An 18,206-nucleotide genomic window follows, 5' to 3' on the forward strand; every position below is an offset into this window, starting at 1 on the left:
CACAGTTACACATTTCTGGAACCAGTTTCTATATTATCTACAAAGCATTATCTGCACTGAAAGCAAAGTTTCCCTATCTAGAAGGTACACCACTATCCATTAACAAGCAGGGCACAGACCACGGGTCAGGAAGCTCTATCACAAGTTTTCATCCCCTTCTGCTCTTCCTTATTCACTGCAATTTCTACCTTCAGAGTGAGAAGGGCAAGATAAGGACACGCATGACAAATGTACAGTTATGTAGCTCTGCAGAGTGCACCTTGCTCCTTTAAAAGGCTGAGTTTTGACTCCATGTTTTGTTTTGCTTTATTCTAGCCAACTGTTCAGAGCCCAGTAAAGTTACAAGGAAGTTGCATGTGAAGTTTAAGATACTCATCTCTCCTCCTACTTGTACCTGGATCACATCAGTGCCTACATCCACAGTATTTCCAGATGAGCAGGACTGACAGGTTTTTGAACAAATGGCCTAGAAATAGCCAATGGGATGTTAAAGTACAGTGTAACAACTTGAACTTGATAGATTTAGCACATTCTGCCTAGGACAGCTAGTAAAATACTTACCTACTTCATTACCACGGAGAATTATGACTCACCATCTTAAAAAGATGTGAGCTTCTTACTGTTTTGCTCATTAGAATATCTGGAGAGCAGTGTGAAGATCCAGCCATGCTGGACACCCCCAGAACAGTGAAGCTGGTAAGGCTAAAGGGGACCAAGACATTTCAGGAACAGACTCAAAGAAAACATTAATCAGCATTTGAATATCAACAGAGTTAAATGCAAGGTTCAAAAAACCACTGAAATGTGACCTGTGCTTGTAATTAAAGATACTGCCTTGTGCTTGAGCAAAAAAGTACTCCAGTCCCACGCACAGTAAGGGCAAAAGCAGGAGAGTGAAAAGTATTTCTCACTGAGCTATAACAATTTAATTGTGAGCTGTAAAACAATGTGTTTGGATCGTTTTCAGGCAATAGTTACGTTCTGAACTAAATCCTCCCAGAGGTTCTCACTACCTGAGTGTATTTCCCCCCTACTGTACTATAAATTACATTTTTCATTCCAGTAAGTAGTTATGGATGCTTTTGTGGTTCTGCTTTCCGAAGGAATTAAGAATCAGTTGTCAACAGTTGTCATTTCAACAAAGCCAGATAGGATAAAAGCCTCAGTTCTCACACACTTCACAAAAATTAGCAGATACAGTGGAGAGATCCAAATGAACACTTTCACTCAGGTAAAGACTCAACATGATCACAAGTATCTGTTCTGCCCGGCCAGCTGCTAAACTACTCATCACACATACTCACCAAATCAATTCATGCATCTGCAGCTATACCACGTGCTTGCTGCTGCTTGCACAAGCAGTCGTTTGAGTGCCACAGAAAAACTTCATATGTGAATTGGAAATTAAGTAGAAGAAGCTCAGAGTAAAATATAGAGAGATAGAGTCGTCTAGGATGAGATCCAAGTTTTAGTTCTGTCACTTCTTGATCTCATTCCCTGCACTCATACCATCAGGGTAAATAACCCCACACCAAGTTCATTCACAGCACATGTGCAAATCAGAAGCACCAAGATAAAGATCATGTAGCATATTCACCAAACATTTAAGTGTTTGGAAATAACTGATTAATTCTTATTCTAATAAGAGGTTACATCATTTTCCCCTATAGAAACAAGCCAGCATCACACTCTTGGCACAGCTCCACAGTTCATCCAACAGAAGCTGCTACAAAGAAAAAGCACAGGCAGACAAACCTAGGTACTTTCTTCCAAATGAAGTCCCCAAGGAGCCAAGTGAAACCTCCACATGTTTTCAAGACCAGTTATTTTTCCTTGGAACATTTCCTACAGGGCAATAATTCTTTAACTGTTACTCAAGAGTGGACTTGGCCATCACTTATTCCTCACACACCAGTGGTCCAAAAGACCTATGAAATTTAGAGGCAATACAGGTTGCTACAAATCTTCCTAGCAGATGGAAGAGAGTCTCATGAGGACAAGTACATAATTTCTTATTTCCAACCTGGAAAGAAAATTACTTGGCACTGAGACAGCTCTAAACACTTGCAAGTGGACTGAAAGAATAAAATTTTCAAGACCAGAGCAATGAACACTTACTGAGTGTTTGTGAGAGATTGCATTGACAGCTTCAGCTGCAAAAGGTCGTAAGTTCAAAGGTAGTTCATTGCCCAGCTGAGTATAGCACCATCTAACCCCACAAGGCACCTTGTGCTAGAACACTTCAGTTTTATCACTGCAGTTAACTAAATGAGTTGAGATTGTCAGACATCTACCTTCAAGTGGCATCTGCAGCCATCTACTAGCTATGAAAACTAATGCACTAAGGAGTTTCAGGTAGAAGGAAGCAGGTTATGCACCTTAACAGCTGATATAATGCAAAAAGCTAGAAACATGTGACCCTTCCTCCTCTCCCACCATCCTGGAATCCAGCCCTCATCTCACTGATGCAGTCTGATAAACAGACCTGAACTTCCTAAGCCAACTATCACATGCAGTCCTTGCAATGTTATGTCTTGTGCTAAATCACCACGTGTCAGTGGGTAGCATCTATCCTTTCGGTGCAGTGAGGCTGTGAGATTTCTTTGGTCTACACAAGGTAGACCTTCAGTCTTACCAGCAAGAAGTTCCCCACCCACCCCCGATTGTCTGAGGGCTGAGTTCAAACACGCAGTCAGCTGTGCAACTACAACACTATTCATCTGTTCAAGTTGTCAGCCAAAAGAAAGCTTGATAGATAAGAGTTCAGCCTGTGAAAAACAAAGACTTCTGAGCTATCTGAAGTGACACCTAAGGCAACTACCAAAATCCTCTATTTGCCTGCAACCACAGCAAATATTCCTCCTATCTCCCAAAGTAGAAGCTTTACCCAGACAATTAGAGACAACCCGAAGTTAAGGAGCCATCTCAAAGCTAGATGAAAAAAATCTATCCCACAGCCCATTTGATACACATCCCTTCTGCTGAGTCTGTTTAAAGTGTACCAAAGCACTTTTCTGTATAAGTGCCTAAAGCAACAGCCAGCAAGTAAGAGCTCAAATACACTTTATCTGCAGCCTGCACCTAAACCAGCAGCCTTCCACTCAGGAGTACCTGGAGTCAGTAACTGCCACAAACGTTAACTGTAGCCACACGTGAACAAACAGAACCCAAAGGAACAAGAGGAGGTAACCAAATCTTGGCTGCAAGTGATGCCCAGTGGGATAACCTTCCAGTGCAGACAATCACAAAAGTCACACAGGAAATCATTGTACATTGCCCTGGGGAGGGGCACCTTCCTGATGGTTAGGATACAGGAGCCATCTTCAAGCTCTATCACCCCAAGGAATATGTAGTGCCACACAAAATAATCAAATACTCCTTCAGGCATTTACATCATGCTGCATTTCAAGTTAAGCACTGTAAAGCAAAGCAGAAAGCAAAGCTTTGCTGCACACCAGCAGTATCTTGTAACTGTATTTTAGATGCTCATACTAAACTTAACCAGCCCAATTACAGAAGTTATGCTAAGGAAAGCAATCAGCTAACTGAGTTTGTATTTGCCAATGCCCAGATCCCCCACTGTGAGACAGCTTCTGCAGACGAGAAGGGTCATGGTTTTTTGCTAGTGACTTGAGTTGCCTGGTCTCCAGTCAGACACCTCATAGGTGCATGGTTTCTGAATAAGCAGTGAACTGACACTCTCCCTGACTAGGTTCCTTAAAGACACAGCAGTTCAGCTAAAATTACTAATCACTAAGTCTCAGGCTAAACCAAAGATTGCAATTAAGTCCCATCTCTTACATCCTTTACACAATCTGAACTCCCAGCATTTGCAGTATTCAAAGCAAGTCACAGACTAGAATTATCTTGTAATGCTCTAGATAACTGTTTAAAATATTATTTCAACAGTACGGATGTTTGAACACTAAGTAGTTTTTCTTCTGAAAGAGTTACAATTTCTGCTATCGTTTGCTACAAGACATTATCTTCCATATACACTAGCATATTTTAAGCTCTTTTATAGCTGGCTGTTATCTGCAATGCCACTGTTACCTTAATTTACTAGTAAAACAAGTGGGTAGAAAGGCACTGGGGGAGCTGTTTTGTTTCCTTTTTACCCCCCGTATGTTTTGCATGATATACCAGCAAAGCAGACTTGATCACACAAATAGATTTTTTTAGCATTCAATTCCAGAGAGACTTAGAAGAGGGTGTTAAAAGGACATGATAATCAAAGAACAGACTTACGTGGTCATTTTCGATGTTTTGCAGCAGTCTTGGGTCATCAAATTCACATGATTCACTGGTAGGAGGTAGCTGGCTGCAGAGCAAGGCAAGCATATTCAAACATAAGTAGCAACACTTACAACCTTACTACTTCATCTATTTTATTGGGAAATGAAGAAAAAACCTAGGATTCCACTGCCCTTGAAAATATTATAATAAGATAATGACTAATGCACAAACTGCTGAAAATGAGCAACAACTTCCTCAAAACACGAGCAAGAAATGCAAAATTGTTATACTTGAAAGTGTATTTGAGAAGATTCAGGTGTCAACACACCGCCTAGGACAGACATAGCACAAGCAACTTTTACTTGAAAAACATCCATTTCAAGGTGACTTGCTTTTCCAGTACATCAAAAATCAATATCCTTAAGCCCCCTCTCTACTCAGTGAGTTCTGCTTAAGGTTGATCCCTGGAGTACTTTAAGCCCAAGTATTCCAAATTTATACCTGGAACTAACTAGGAAAGTGCCATACAAGGCGAGAAAAGATTGTAATGAACAGCAAAATACTGGAAGAAAAAAAAAAAAAAACACAGAAAAAAAAAAAGGAGGCATTCACAGAAACTACATCTCAGCAGAAGTAGCAACTAGCCAGCAATACCATCATATCACCTTCCTAGAAGGTGATCATAGAAGTGAGCTGGACCAATTGAGAAGCCTAACTTAATTCATCAGAAAGTGGCTTTCCAACAACATTCAGTGTCTACCTGTTTCTTGGGTGCAAACTCACTTCTTAGCTATACTTGCCATGCAAAGCCACACCAGCCCTCCGTAGGCCTTCCTCCCTTCCTGTTCATCTGAACAGGATAAATGACACCTGCATAACACTTCTAGGTTTTCAGACCTTTCTGTAGAATGGGACAGACCCATCACCTCTATTCATTAAATCTCTGGATAAAGAAAAACAGGGTTCTCTTGACATGAGACACCTCTGTATCAAGCTCTTTCCCAGTTTAAATATTAAAACAACATTTTAATACTGAAGTTCCTTTTCTTGTCCTTGTCAGGTTTGAACTTTATTGCAGAATAACATTCAGTTTCTAGCTAAGTAGTAACGTTACTGTAAAGGTTACTCTTAGCTTCTAACTTTATTGTCTGCAATTATAACCACTGCATTAACACGCATCCAAGCCACCCCAGCCACTGCCTATCACTCAACTCCCTTCACCCATCATCTCTCTATGCAGAAGAGAAAATCCATCACCACCCACCAGCTTAGCATTAAGCTCCTGCTGGAAAAGCATTTTACTCTAACATAATGCTCCCTTGGGCTTCTTCCAGTCCCAAACTGGAAATCAGTCTTTATATAGACTGTCCCCACCCTGTTGTGTACAGAACACAAACACTTAAAATATATTTACCTGAAGTCTTCTGATGAGCGTTCCCTTTCCAGCTCAGGAAAGTGACTGAGGGATAGAAGAGAGAAAAAAGAACATTTATTCCACCTTGCAAACCAAAAAGTAGCTGTAAGGCAAAGATCAATGAGTCATCACACATACAAACATATGTTGGAATCACGGGTTCAGCTGTGCATACATTTGAATCAAGTTTTCTGCCTTTTGAGGTATCTAATTTAGTACCATGAAATTCAAATCTTAACTTGCACATTTAAAACTACTCATTTAAGACTAAGCAAAGACAAAGATTCAGTATTCAAGACTCAAAAGGTCAAGTGCTATGAAATACTGGCATGACTCAAAGGGATGCTTTTGAGTGAATAACAGAACAAAAACAGTAAGAAATTATCCCTCCCATACAAGGAATATTACACTACAGCTACAATTACAATTACACACTTGTAATGAAATCCTGGTTCATCTGAAGTAGTCAGAAACATGACTGACATCTGCTACTCTTGAGCTGCATCTTCTTCCCTCTGGAAAGGCTAGAAGTTATTTAGCACTTCTGGTTTAGTCTAAATCATGATCAGATAAGTTAGGGAGCAAGGGAGGGTTTTTTTACTTCATGTCAGACTCCCCAGGTTTGCATTTCATAATTTGCGTTGCAGGACATGAAAAGGAAAGCTATAAACTGAGACCACAAAATACATTAGAAAAACTGAAGAACAATGTTCTAATCCTGTTGATTTAGAAGTATGTACTATTAATACCCATACATTAAACTACCGAGTTTGGAAAAAAAAAAAAAGTCATGCCTACCCATATGTCACTCCAGCAATACTGCACTTCTTGAAGTTCATGATATTGCATGTTAGAGTACCTGTTTTATCAGAAAATAGGTATTTCACCTGAAAGAAAAACAAACACATTCTAATTTTCTACTTGCAAAGTAACAAACCCCTCGAAAATAGGTGAAGTATGAGGAAAATTGTGTGAGACATAGCTCAGATGTCACAATACTGGCAATGCAGGCTTGTTACAGCTTGGTTTGTCTTACCAAAGCTACAGCAAAATAACCAGTAAAGTTATTTAATGTCATTATTTCTTCTTCATCTCTAAATGCAGAAAAGCTCAAATAGTAGGTATTAATTGCCAAGGCTACAGTGTTGTCAGTACAGATACACATGCTTGTGCTACTTAAACATTCATCAAATCTTTCAACTGTACTAATATCAAAGAGCAAGACTCGAAATTAAAGCAAAGACTCTTAAGACTGTTGAAGAATCATTAGAACTTAACACGCTACAGAAATTCTGTGTTCCAAAGATCATCAGGTATTTTTTTAGGTTTTTTCTCCCCCCTCAAACAGTACTGGCCAAGGAATACCCTAGTTTAAGTCCAAGTGGTATTCTGCAAGCAAGCATAAGCTGCTTTTTCTAGTATCATCATGAGCAGTCCTGAAGTGCAAGATGCAACAGCCAGTCAGCACTGTCCAAGCTAATAATCCATTTACAGAAACCAGTGAATTCCTGCTAGAACTGGAGGTGACCCCAACAGAGCAGCACAACTTCTTGGAGCATTAGCAGACTCAAGATTCCCACCCTCAGTAGAACACAACAGACCAAAGTTGCAAGCTAAATTCCATCCTGTTTCACCTCTGCACCCAGTAAGATTTGAAACTAGCAACAGGTAGAAAAGGATGGTGCTAACATAGGAGTTAGCCGATTTCAAGACCATTTTGCCTAGAGTTGCAAAAAGCTTTTCCTCAATAGTTGCAATTCAGTGCAAGACAATGCACTACACTACTATTGAAGTGATCCTTTAGCTGTGCAGTACCCTGCTTCTGAACACAGCATTGGAGATTGACTTCTAACTTGCATAGGCTCTAAGTGGGTACCCAAACACCTGAGGAACTTCAAGTATATTCTAGCATGTAAAATTTTTAAAATGCAGCTGTGAACACATAATTCAATTAATAACCAAAAATTCAGTCTTGTTAGACTCACTAGAAAGTAATTTCTGAAAACATATAGACCAACATTATAGATTATGCCACATAATATAGCCTACTTCAGACAGAGACATCACCATAATCTAGATATAGATTACTTTGATGTGAAGTTATTAAAACACAAATAAAACTTACAATCCTAAGGAAAAGACAGTCTAATTAAGCAGGAAGAATACTGACTACCACTGTATTGAGCAGCACACAATGTTTAGGTATTTTACACACATAAACATTGTCTCCAACACTAAATTCACACAAATTATGACATTTGATTGGTTCAGTTACATAGCTAAGACTTTGGTGGTCAAGTAGAAAAGCTAGAATTTCTAGCTGTAGTGGTACTACAAAACTCCAATGGCAAAGTTGTGTTTCCCAGTAACCTTTTTCTGGAAATCCCTTCCATTTTGAAAAAAATATCTCTCTTACAGAAATTTTAAGAAGTCTCTTACAACAATTACAAGTTAATATACAGTTATCTTTATCTGAAAGGACAATAGAAGTTCTTGAAGAAGCACTATCTAAATTAGGAATAGAATTGCATTTTTTTTGACTTTCATTTCCTGTGAGGTGGTCAGAAACACAAAGAACTAAGAACATAGACTGAGGCTGTTGGCCTGCTCTTCAGTCAAACTTAGTCCCGTACATTCTGTTGCAGTATAGACAGTCACAGCCACAGAGCATCTCTCCAACATACTTGAAGGAACAAGGCAATTCAGAGTGAACATACGAAAGATTTAGTTTCCTGACTTAAAAGTGCTTATATGACCTTGAATTTAATCCTGGGATCTCATTTCACTTATAAGACTTGGAATAACAAAAGTAAAGGCATCCTATGAACCTGAACCACGGAGCAGCAGAATACAGCAGATTTGTACAGTGTGCTCTCATACCTCCCATCTTCCCCGATCATATCACAAACCTAACACCTAAAATGTTTTCTTACCTGCCCAAGTTCCTCATTAAGGTTTGAGGTTCTGGCCATTGCAGGTGTATCTGTTTCAGGATAATACATATCTATGTCCTGAAATGAGAGCAAAATTAGACCTATGCTATGGAAATTAAACACTGACATCTCCAGTCTTCTTTTAGCCAGCTCCAACCTGGCTAGATAGACTTAATTCCATTAGTGGAGGTTCTGAAGGCTTGAGACACAAACAGCATCCCAGGCTGAAGAGGGGCACCTCTTCTCCAAACTACACTTCCATACTACATCTACATGAGAAAAGCCAGATTCAGTTAAAGGTAATTATGATTTTCTTTACTCTATCTTTATTTAAGAGTTCAGTAGGAAGAAGTTATAGCAGGCTTCAGCCATGCTAATCATAGGTCTTCCATTACAGCAAAGCAACATATTGTAGTCACATCCATGACTGCAGAGACAATTTGAGCAACTGAAATCATCTCCTATTGCTACATTTAATTGTGAGGGTCAACAGAACAGCTGTTACACGAACAAAGCAATTTCTCATAGAAGCTGTAATGCAGTGGAGATACTTAACTACGCAGCTTGGAGAACAGACACAAGTTAAACCTTATTTGCTTGTATTTTAGAGGAAACATTCACTTTACTGAAAGTCCAAGGATACTAAGCATACCAAGACAAAGTATTTCTCTGTTTTGTTGAGCTCAAGACAGACATTACTACAGTATTTTTGTTCACAACCGGAGAAATACACTTAAAAGTTAAAGCTTGCCTGAACAGAGGGATCACCACTTTTTTCACAAGGCACCACCAACTCCTCTCCTTACAAAAGTACTATGATTCATACCAGAGGTGACCTCAAGGCCAGCCTCCAGATATAAAACAAAAACCCCACACACTACAAAAAAAAACCTCCCATACCCCCAAGTCTATTCTTTCCCTCTGCTGTGGCTGAGAGAAGCTATAAGGTACTGAGGAGTTTTCAGAAGATAATGACTGAACATGAGTCAGCTGAGAGACCTTCAACCAGAAGAGCTGTGCCTTCATTCTCATCCTGAGAGCCTAAAGTTTACAAGAGCAATCATTTGCACAGGGGACCTTCCTACAACTAAATTTTTTAATTTCCTGTGGAACACGGAAGTAAAACCTCTGAACTTCTCCCTGCCTTTCCCAGAAGTTGCATCAGAAAATCCAGTGAAAACTTATGGGTGGGTTTTTTTAATGTCACTTTCTAAAACTGACATTAGTACCTTTATTATTGTTACTTACCCAATTTATAAAAAGAGCCTGAGTAAACTTGACAACTTCCAATGTCACCAGAAGACTGATTGGAATAAGGTTGTTGTACAAGATTATAAATGTCAGCAGATTGTATCCGAAGTTGACAGACAACATTTCTGTGGACCAAAAGACAAAAGACATCAGCAGACAGAAGGCAGAAGCCTCTAAGCCTAAGTGGTACAGTACAGGGACAATCATCTCTCTGCAGTTGCCATAATCAGATGTAGTAGTGTTAAACCAATTCGCAAGTGTGTTCATACCTACTACAAGAGTCAATACTTATTTCAGTAGTACATATATAAAACACCCACAGAACACATGCCTGGATACGCAGCATATTATGCCAGGTGAATGGTAAGATTGGTGAGAGGCTATATATTAGAGAACAGAACACTTTCTGAACAGTTTTTGCTTAACAGATGGTGAGAAGTATGGTATTCCATGCTCTAAATCTGGGTTATGGATTTATCTGATTTGTCAACTGCCCCAATGAAAAGCCACCAATATCGTTAGTAACATAACTTCACCTTTCATAAAGTGCCTACTTGTCTCAGTGGAGTTGGGGAGGGAACTAAATTTCATTCTAAAATCCGCCAGAATTGGCACAACCAAGAAGTTACTCACACTAAAGAAATTTAAGAGAACAAGCTGACCATTAAGCAGACATCTAGTAAATGAAATATGGCATCCTGCTCAGGCAGGAGAGCTATGATCAATAGTGACAACGTTGGGCAAGTTGCCCAAATAAATCTGCAAGCACAACTGGTGCTAAAGGGAAGGGAAAGCAGGCAGGAATGGACAAGGCTGAGACACTGAATCAATGTGCCCGTTCACTGTGCAACCCACAGCCTTTCCTCGCATCCAAAGCCTCTGCATTTCTCTGTTCTTCACTTTACTAGAAGCTCAGGGAGGCACTTCAATCGGCATGCAGAGCTGCCAGCACAACAGTCACTGCCCACAATTAGGGGTTTTCAGCATTAAAAATCAGTTAAGGCAGCAGGGGAGCAAACTAGAAGAACACAGAAGCCAGAAAAAGTTGCTGAAGCCCAATGAAGATCAGAGCAAGACTTGAAATTTGGACTCAGGCACCTCCAAGTGCGAGTACACATGAAATCCATTATCTTCGATCAGTTCACAGAAAGATTGGAAGTACACTTGATATTGGGAAGGGTTTCTTCAATACAATCTTTACAGCAATCTAACAGATTTTTAGTATCTACCTGCCTAGCCTGAAAAAGCACCTTTCCCATGTGTGTTAGTAATAGAAGTGACAGAAATGGTGCATTCAGTTTACAAAAAAGCATCTGTAAAGACAACTATGTCGCCCTATTTTATTACAGGTTGCACCTGTTCTGCATTAGCACAAGTTCAAGAGTTTGTCCCATTCATCTTTTCCAGTATTACTTCCATCATTGGAAGGCACCAATTTAAACTTCCTCATTAAAAAGCAGGAGAGAGGATGGAAGAAATTGAGTTGCTGATATCGCTACTAGAAGATATCAGAACTACCAAAACCCAGAGTCAGATAATTACAAGGCAGTTCCATGCTCTTTCTACATGATTTTTTTATTACTATGAGAATTGCAGTTCTTGAACTGCAGGAGACACCCTTTGCCATCTGTTCTGCAATAACCATTAGAAAAACCATTTGCAGTTTTGAGAATTGTTTTCAGATCGGCATCTCAAGCTGTTTGTAATAACATATTTTGTAGCTAATGTAGCCACCTCAAGTCAGAAGTCTACTGGAGAGCAATTTATTTCATCCTTAAGTGTTTGCATAAGGCCCATCTTTCTTATGTGAACAGTCATTTCAAGGAGTATGAATGAAATGAAATAAAACCCTTTAAACATAGTAAGAGATCAGTTTCCTTATTACAAAGTAACAGAACTGAGAAGCCAAACTAACTAAAACGTTATTCAATAAACACAACATCACAACATTCAGCATTTAAGTTTTCTCCACAACAAAAGCAAATCAGCATTTCTGACTGAGAAAATAGCTAATGAAATCCTTTGCTTCTATGTGTAAGCGTGAAGTTCAAGACTGTATTAGACTGATACCCACTATCCTGCAACCAGGTACAGGCAAACATGATACATAAGGCCACAGTACATTACCTGCTCTGAAAGCCAACTCATGTGTGGCATCTCCACAGAGCTTAAAGAACTTGAACACCAAATATCCAAAAATAACTCTTGCCCCTCTTCTGTCCTGCTCCCTGGGTGATAGCCCAGTGATATTTACCTAACCTTTAGAAGGTTTTATTAGCAGAAGCCTCACTAGAAAATTCACTTATACCAGCCCATTCAAAAAAAAAAAAAAAACCCCAAACAAAACCGAAAGACAACAAAACACACAACCACACTGGGCCATCAAAAAGGTAGCAATGGACTTCTCTTGTATTTCTTTCTTAGTTTTTATTTTATGCATTCATTCAGCAAAGCTAAGAGGCCAGCCAGCCCCTACAGTCTGACACATCCCTAGCACACTGCCTGCATACTCACTGTTGGAGCCAAGGTACCAGACGACTTCGCCGTGTGTCCTGTTCCATAATAAGGCACCTACAGAACTCACAAGGGCCATTACCAGAAGAATACAGAACAAAACCAGGATCTGCATGTTGGTCACTTTCTCCACATTTGATCTCTTCAGAGGTGCTTTGGTTGAATTCTGAACAGCAGTTATAAAAAAAAAAAATAAGTCTGGCAATGGTTTATACAAGAAGAAATTGCAGAGGCAAACTCAGACTTTATTTTTAGAGTCCATTACAGAACTTGCTACTTCAACTGTTTAGCTCAATATGGTAAGAAATAGGAGCCAATACTCCTAATGACTCAAACTGACTGAAGATCAGAGGAACAGAATGATTCAGTTGTAAATATTCATCTCCTGGCTGTTCAACCCACTGGTAGTCAGCACAGGTGAGCACCACATACATTTTTCTGGTTCTTTCCAGACACTCCCTGCCATTAAGTCAATACAGAGACTGCAGACCTTATTATATCCAAGTGCTAAAACTAGAGGTGGCCATTACTGTCGTCTCAGCTGTTAAACCTTACTTTTAAATGTTGTCCAGCTGTCAGATAAGTTAAAACAAATTACAGTTAGTTTTGCTTACGTATCGAAGGGTTTTGACAGGAATACTTCAATCAGTCTTTACACACGTGCACACGCAACCTCAAGTACAACAGTATCCTTATATTCTCCAAGGCCTCCACGTTTTGAATAGCTACGATGGGTCAAACCATTTCATAAAATCAAGTCCAAAAGACAAGCAGAATACAGGAAACATGACCAGCTTCCACGAGAACATGCTCTAGATCTCGTTAAACACTTTACCTGCATGAGTTTTGTATCATGTCCTGTATATACAACAATACCCAAGACCCACTGAGTGTTTCTCAGTTGTGCACCTCTTAGCAAGATCTGGTCTGGACCAACAGGAACTGGGCTGCAAAGCAAGAAGTACATGTATCTTTCAATTCTTGGTAACACTTCAGGAAAGTAATTCTCCTTTCAGCCTTACTCCCCCCTCAAAAAACCCTGCAAACCACAAAAGGAATTAAGTAACATAATGAACTTAAACTGCCCACACAACTTGAGAGCATTTAAACCTGCGCAAGCCTAATTCCTGCTGAAGCACAGTAGGGCAAAGGTGATACAAGGAAGCTAGTAACGCAAAACTCAAAACTTGTGGCAGTCACAAGACTCCTCTGCACTTTACCTCTGTAATATGTTCCCTCCCACATCAAGGAGAGCGAATCATCACAGTTGCAAAGAGCCCATCCATTGCAAGCACACTATAACTTCATATATCCCGTTAAAAAAAGTATTTTGGATAACTATTACCCGTGTGATTTTCAAGTGGGATGCAAACGACCTACTACTCTTGCATCTGTCACAGCTCAGATCAGTTGCCCAAGGAACAGTTTTTGCGCAGAAAAACAGGTACGGCCAGACAAAACCTCTGTGTTCCTACTGACCTTTCAGGTTCTATGAATTCAAGTACTAAAACCAAGTTCTTTTCTTCAAAGAGTTGCAACATATCAAAGACACACTGATAAAGACTCCAGATTCTGGGATCATTTTCCTCTATAGATCAGAATTTGGTGCAGACTTTGGCCACGGTTGGAAGGGAAAGGTTTCCCATTTCCTCTGCGTAACTCCTGCAATGAGGCCCTAAAAACCCCAACCACCTCCCCAATTCCTCCTTCTCTTTAGATAGTACTTTTGATTAAGAAAACCACTATGATTCTAAAGAAACAAACTCTCCCATAACAAGCAGGAGACTCAGAGTGACACAACTTTGTTACCTTATACTGGCAGATTCTCTGATTCACAACTTAATTACTGCCCTTGTCTCCTCCAGCAAAAACATGCATGTGCTCAGCATTGCAGACTGAAAGAACACAGGAAACATTTTTCCTAACCAAATGTATTTATGGCTTTTTTTGTTAAATACCTTTGACCATCTAAACGCAAGTTTCCAGTGAAGTCATAAAGATGACGGTTGGGTCCTTCACATTCTATCCTTCCAGATACTTTCATCAATTCTTCTCTTGACTGGAGACTAGCTGTTTGAGACAATCCCTGCAGAGACCAATCCAAAGGAGATTCTTGTCAAAAGTTGTTGTTAGAAGGCAACCTAGGAAAATGGTGCTTTTTTCCAACATCTAAGATACCAAATGTAATAAAATATGTACAGGTTTCCTACCAGGTTTGTTGGTGGGGTTATTTTAGGGTTTGGTGTTTTTTTACTTTTGTTAATGGGTATTCAACAATTCTTTCCTGCAAGGAAGACTCATTGTGAAAACTTAGGATCCTGCTTATATAGAAGTGGCTTAAATTCCACTACAGAAGAGCCTTATACTACCTACACAATCTGCCTGTAATCAAGAGCAGCAAAATCCCATCCACAAAGCACAAAGTTGCACATGTGCCAGAGGAAGTAGGAGACAGTATAAACAGGCCTGGCTTTTCTCTCAAGGTATAGGTTCACTGATGTGTTACCATTGCTAAATATAGTCACACCTAAGCGTAGTCTCTCATGTCACTGCAGCCAGTAGCCTCTGATCCTACTCAAGGTTAACTATCAACCCATCATGGAACTGTAACCTAACATATTACTACTCCATCGCAGATACGCTATTGCTTTTCATCTGTCTAGGAACATCTCCACTTGGTTAAGAGCAAACCACTTACTGTTTCTTTTGCCAGACCTTGACCACAGGATGGCAAGCCAGAACAACATCTGAAAAGGCCCCATGGCCTTAATTTTGTATTTTAAGCGTGGGTCCTGAAACAAAATCTGACAGGACCTCAAGATCTGATCTACTGAGCTGAAACACAACACTAAGTCACATGTCTACTAAGGTAGTAAATCAGCAAGTGTACAGCTTTTTAAAAGCAAGTCATCTGTTTCAAATGCCTAATCCAAGTTCATTGCTTAGTACTGAACCATTTCTAAACATCATAATCACAGTATTTCTTAAACTACAAATACCCAAACAAATTCCACTACTTACCACAAAAAGAGAACAAAGTAACTTAAACATACAAAAGGTCTTTTTGAGCACTTCACAGGGGCAGAAGCAGACTGGCACTTGACAGCAGAAACTGCAGCTCTCATCACAAGCACAGCTGATTTTGTGTTTTGGTTTGGTTGCTTGTGGGGTGGGGTTTTTTGGGGGTTTTCGTTGTTTGGTGGGGTTTTTTTTTTGGGGGGGGGGGGGAGTGTTTTTCTGTGGTTTGTTTGGTTTTTGTTTTTTGTTTGGTGGGGTGGTTTCTTTAATACAGCACAGTTCCCACTTACTGGGCCTCCAGCAAAACACAGCCGAGATCTGCTTGATTTGCCTTTGTGGGCTTATAATACTTCCTCCAGAGTAGTTCCTTACACTTGCATGTGAAACATTATTGCTTGGGTTTGTATCTGTTGAAAAGGCAGCTTACAGCCACCTGAAAAGAAATATGCTTTTCAAAATTAAATAAATAAATAAATAAAAAAAAGAGTACTTCCACTGCTGTTATGCAAGCTAGAGTCTGCTTTGTAGCTAGTATTAGATACCGAACTGGGGAAAAAGTGAAATTGTTTGGTTTACCTGTCGTATTTTAAGATTTGTCTCCCCGTCGAGATTAGCTGTTTCAATATAGCACATGGCTTGTGGTTCACTGTAAGAAGCATAAGATTTTCAATATTAGTACTTCTTGTATACTGCATTTCCACTAAAATGACCCACAAAATACTTCAATAGATTGCAGGAAACAAAAATCCATATTGGTGGTATATGATCATGGAAGAACCATCTGAACATACATACTTCAAACATGTATTTGAATAGGAACAAACTATAGAGAAAGTCTAAATCAGAAGGTTAACAAGAATTTAACGAATCAAACTAAGATGCCTGAAGTGCACTATTTTACATTGCAATCCATAACATTGTTTCAGACTGCAAGAGTTGTAGGTAAAATAGTAAGTATTTAATAGTGTATAAGAAAAAAAAAATAATATGTGCATGATGAAGAAGGTAGCATGCTCTGCTATCAAGTACTGTCCGAGGTCTGTGCACACTAAAGGTCCTGGACACAAGACCACCTTAAAATTAAGGGACCTGTGGAGGTAGGTCTGAGGCCACTGCTAGTCAGCCTTTTTTTTTTTTTTTTTAATAATCAGAAAAAGGCACAGAAAGATTAAAACTGAAGGCTGTGATCTACATCTTCCAGAAATGCTTCTGCCCTTTCCAATAGGGGCAAAAAACCCCAACACACAGCCTTCCTCACAGAACCACATTTTCCTTTAGCTCATATCTACATCTAACACAGAGAACCTCTGCATAGATAGCACCTGTGATAAGGAAGGATACTTCTATCATGGATCCTTTCCTGACATGCCCCGTAAGATTTAAAACCTCTTTATGGCACAACCAAAACTTTTTTCCTCGAGTGTCTTATCAGGCTGCTAAGGATTATCAGTTTCTCCTCTGCACTCAACTGCCTCTTCAACATATGACTTCCCGTATTCTTGAGATGTTGCAATTTCTTTTGCTAAGTAACCCATTGCTTTAACAGCAAATGTACTTAATCAGCAGGATAGTCAGAAATAAAGGGTCCTTAGGACAAAAATTGTTAACAAACAGGTACATTTATAGTAATGTTTGTGGGTTTGTTTTTTTTTTTTTACAGTAATAAGCTGGATTTTTCTCTCCAGAAAATTTTCTTAAAAAGAAGTTCAGAGTCTGTTATTTGTCTCCTCCTGTACAGACAACCTGACTCCAAACCAAAGAAAGATACAGATTAAGTCCAGCTTGATTCCGATTTTAGTTCTGCCACAGTCACTTCAGCTATAGTAGATAAGGTGTTTAACTCTGAAGGGAGACCTCTTAATACAATTCCTCTTATTTCCACAGACATGCAGATGTGTTTCCATACAAAGTTGTATTTGCATTCAAATATTTTTTTCCTTCATGTAAATTTATTATCTAAAACTCATTTGATATCACTTTTAATTGGGGAGGGGGGGAAGATTACAACTGTTAATTTCACATCTAACAGTCAGCTCAGACAGAAAATTAACACATACAAGCAAAAGACCCCACCCCTTCAGAACATGCAAAGTCTTCTGGTGAACTGAGGACACTTAGTATTGTCATTTAAAAGAACCATGGAAATAATACCAATTCTAAAGCAAAACTGCCACAGAAATTGCTATTTTCTTCAAGCAAAGCTTCTCCCAAATCAACATACTTCAAGTTAAGTTCTCCAGTTATTGCGTGATTATCAATGACAGCAAGTTAGTAGTCATGTAGAACAAAAAGTTTATCCATGCAAGTTAAGAAATAAATCAGAATGGGTTTTAGTATGATAAATTTGAGCTGAAATTCTATGTAGAACAAACATTACTCTGTGCTGAAACAGAAAGTTATTTATATCAAACTATAGCCTAACTAACTGCATATTAAATTTGACAACTACTTATTTAAAGTTTGGGGCTTGTTATTAAGAAAAAACACAATATTGTATACCATGGAATCAAGATACCTCTATCCTCGATCATGTGACAGTTCACAAGGACTGAGCTTCCCCATACAGCTTTCAAAAAAATTAAATTCCCCAGGAAAGGCACAGGCAAGAAGGATGGAGCAAAAAAACCTTAGAAAACAAGTTCACTAGAAGTTGGGACATTTAAGAGCTATAACCTGAAGACCAGCACAACCTCCAGTCACTGTTGAGGAGCACGGAAAGGGAAGGAAATCATGGAAAACAGCAAGGTGTCATAACATTTGGCTATTCAAAAAAAGCATGTCCAAGAACAGCAATTTGTGCTATTATCTCTTGTTTAAACCTCATCTAAATGGTCTTGATT

The 18,206-nt window shown here is 39.3% G+C and overlaps 1 protein-coding gene across 5 annotated transcripts in view; it reads right to left on the bottom strand.

The window, feature by feature from the left end:
• ATP8A2 (ATPase phospholipid transporting 8A2) overlaps positions 1-18,206 on the bottom strand; it is a 350,007-nt gene that overhangs the window by 266,142 nt on the left and 65,659 nt on the right. For all 5 annotated transcript variants that reach the window (XR_005102732.1, XM_037377817.1, XM_037377818.1 and 2 more), the window contains 9 exons: positions 15,943-16,012; positions 14,307-14,434; positions 13,184-13,295; positions 12,349-12,514; positions 9,832-9,959; positions 8,584-8,661; positions 6,449-6,537; positions 5,651-5,695; positions 4,249-4,321 (listed from right to left, as the gene is read on the bottom strand). Coding sequence is in view for 4 of the 5 variants with exons in the window: in XM_037377817.1 (XP_037233714.1) it covers positions 4,249-4,321; positions 5,651-5,695; positions 6,449-6,537; positions 8,584-8,661; positions 9,832-9,959; positions 12,349-12,514; positions 13,184-13,295; positions 14,307-14,434; positions 15,943-16,012 (889 nt within the window). In the remaining variant the exon portion in view is untranslated. The remainder of the gene's footprint in view (positions 1-4,248; positions 4,322-5,650; positions 5,696-6,448; positions 6,538-8,583; positions 8,662-9,831; positions 9,960-12,348; positions 12,515-13,183; positions 13,296-14,306; positions 14,435-15,942; positions 16,013-18,206) is intronic.

The sequence above is a fragment of the Falco rusticolus genome, chromosome 2 (genome assembly GCF_015220075.1).
Source record: "Falco rusticolus isolate bFalRus1 chromosome 2, bFalRus1.pri, whole genome shotgun sequence".
Classification (NCBI taxonomy): domain Eukaryota; kingdom Metazoa; phylum Chordata; class Aves; order Falconiformes; family Falconidae; genus Falco; species Falco rusticolus.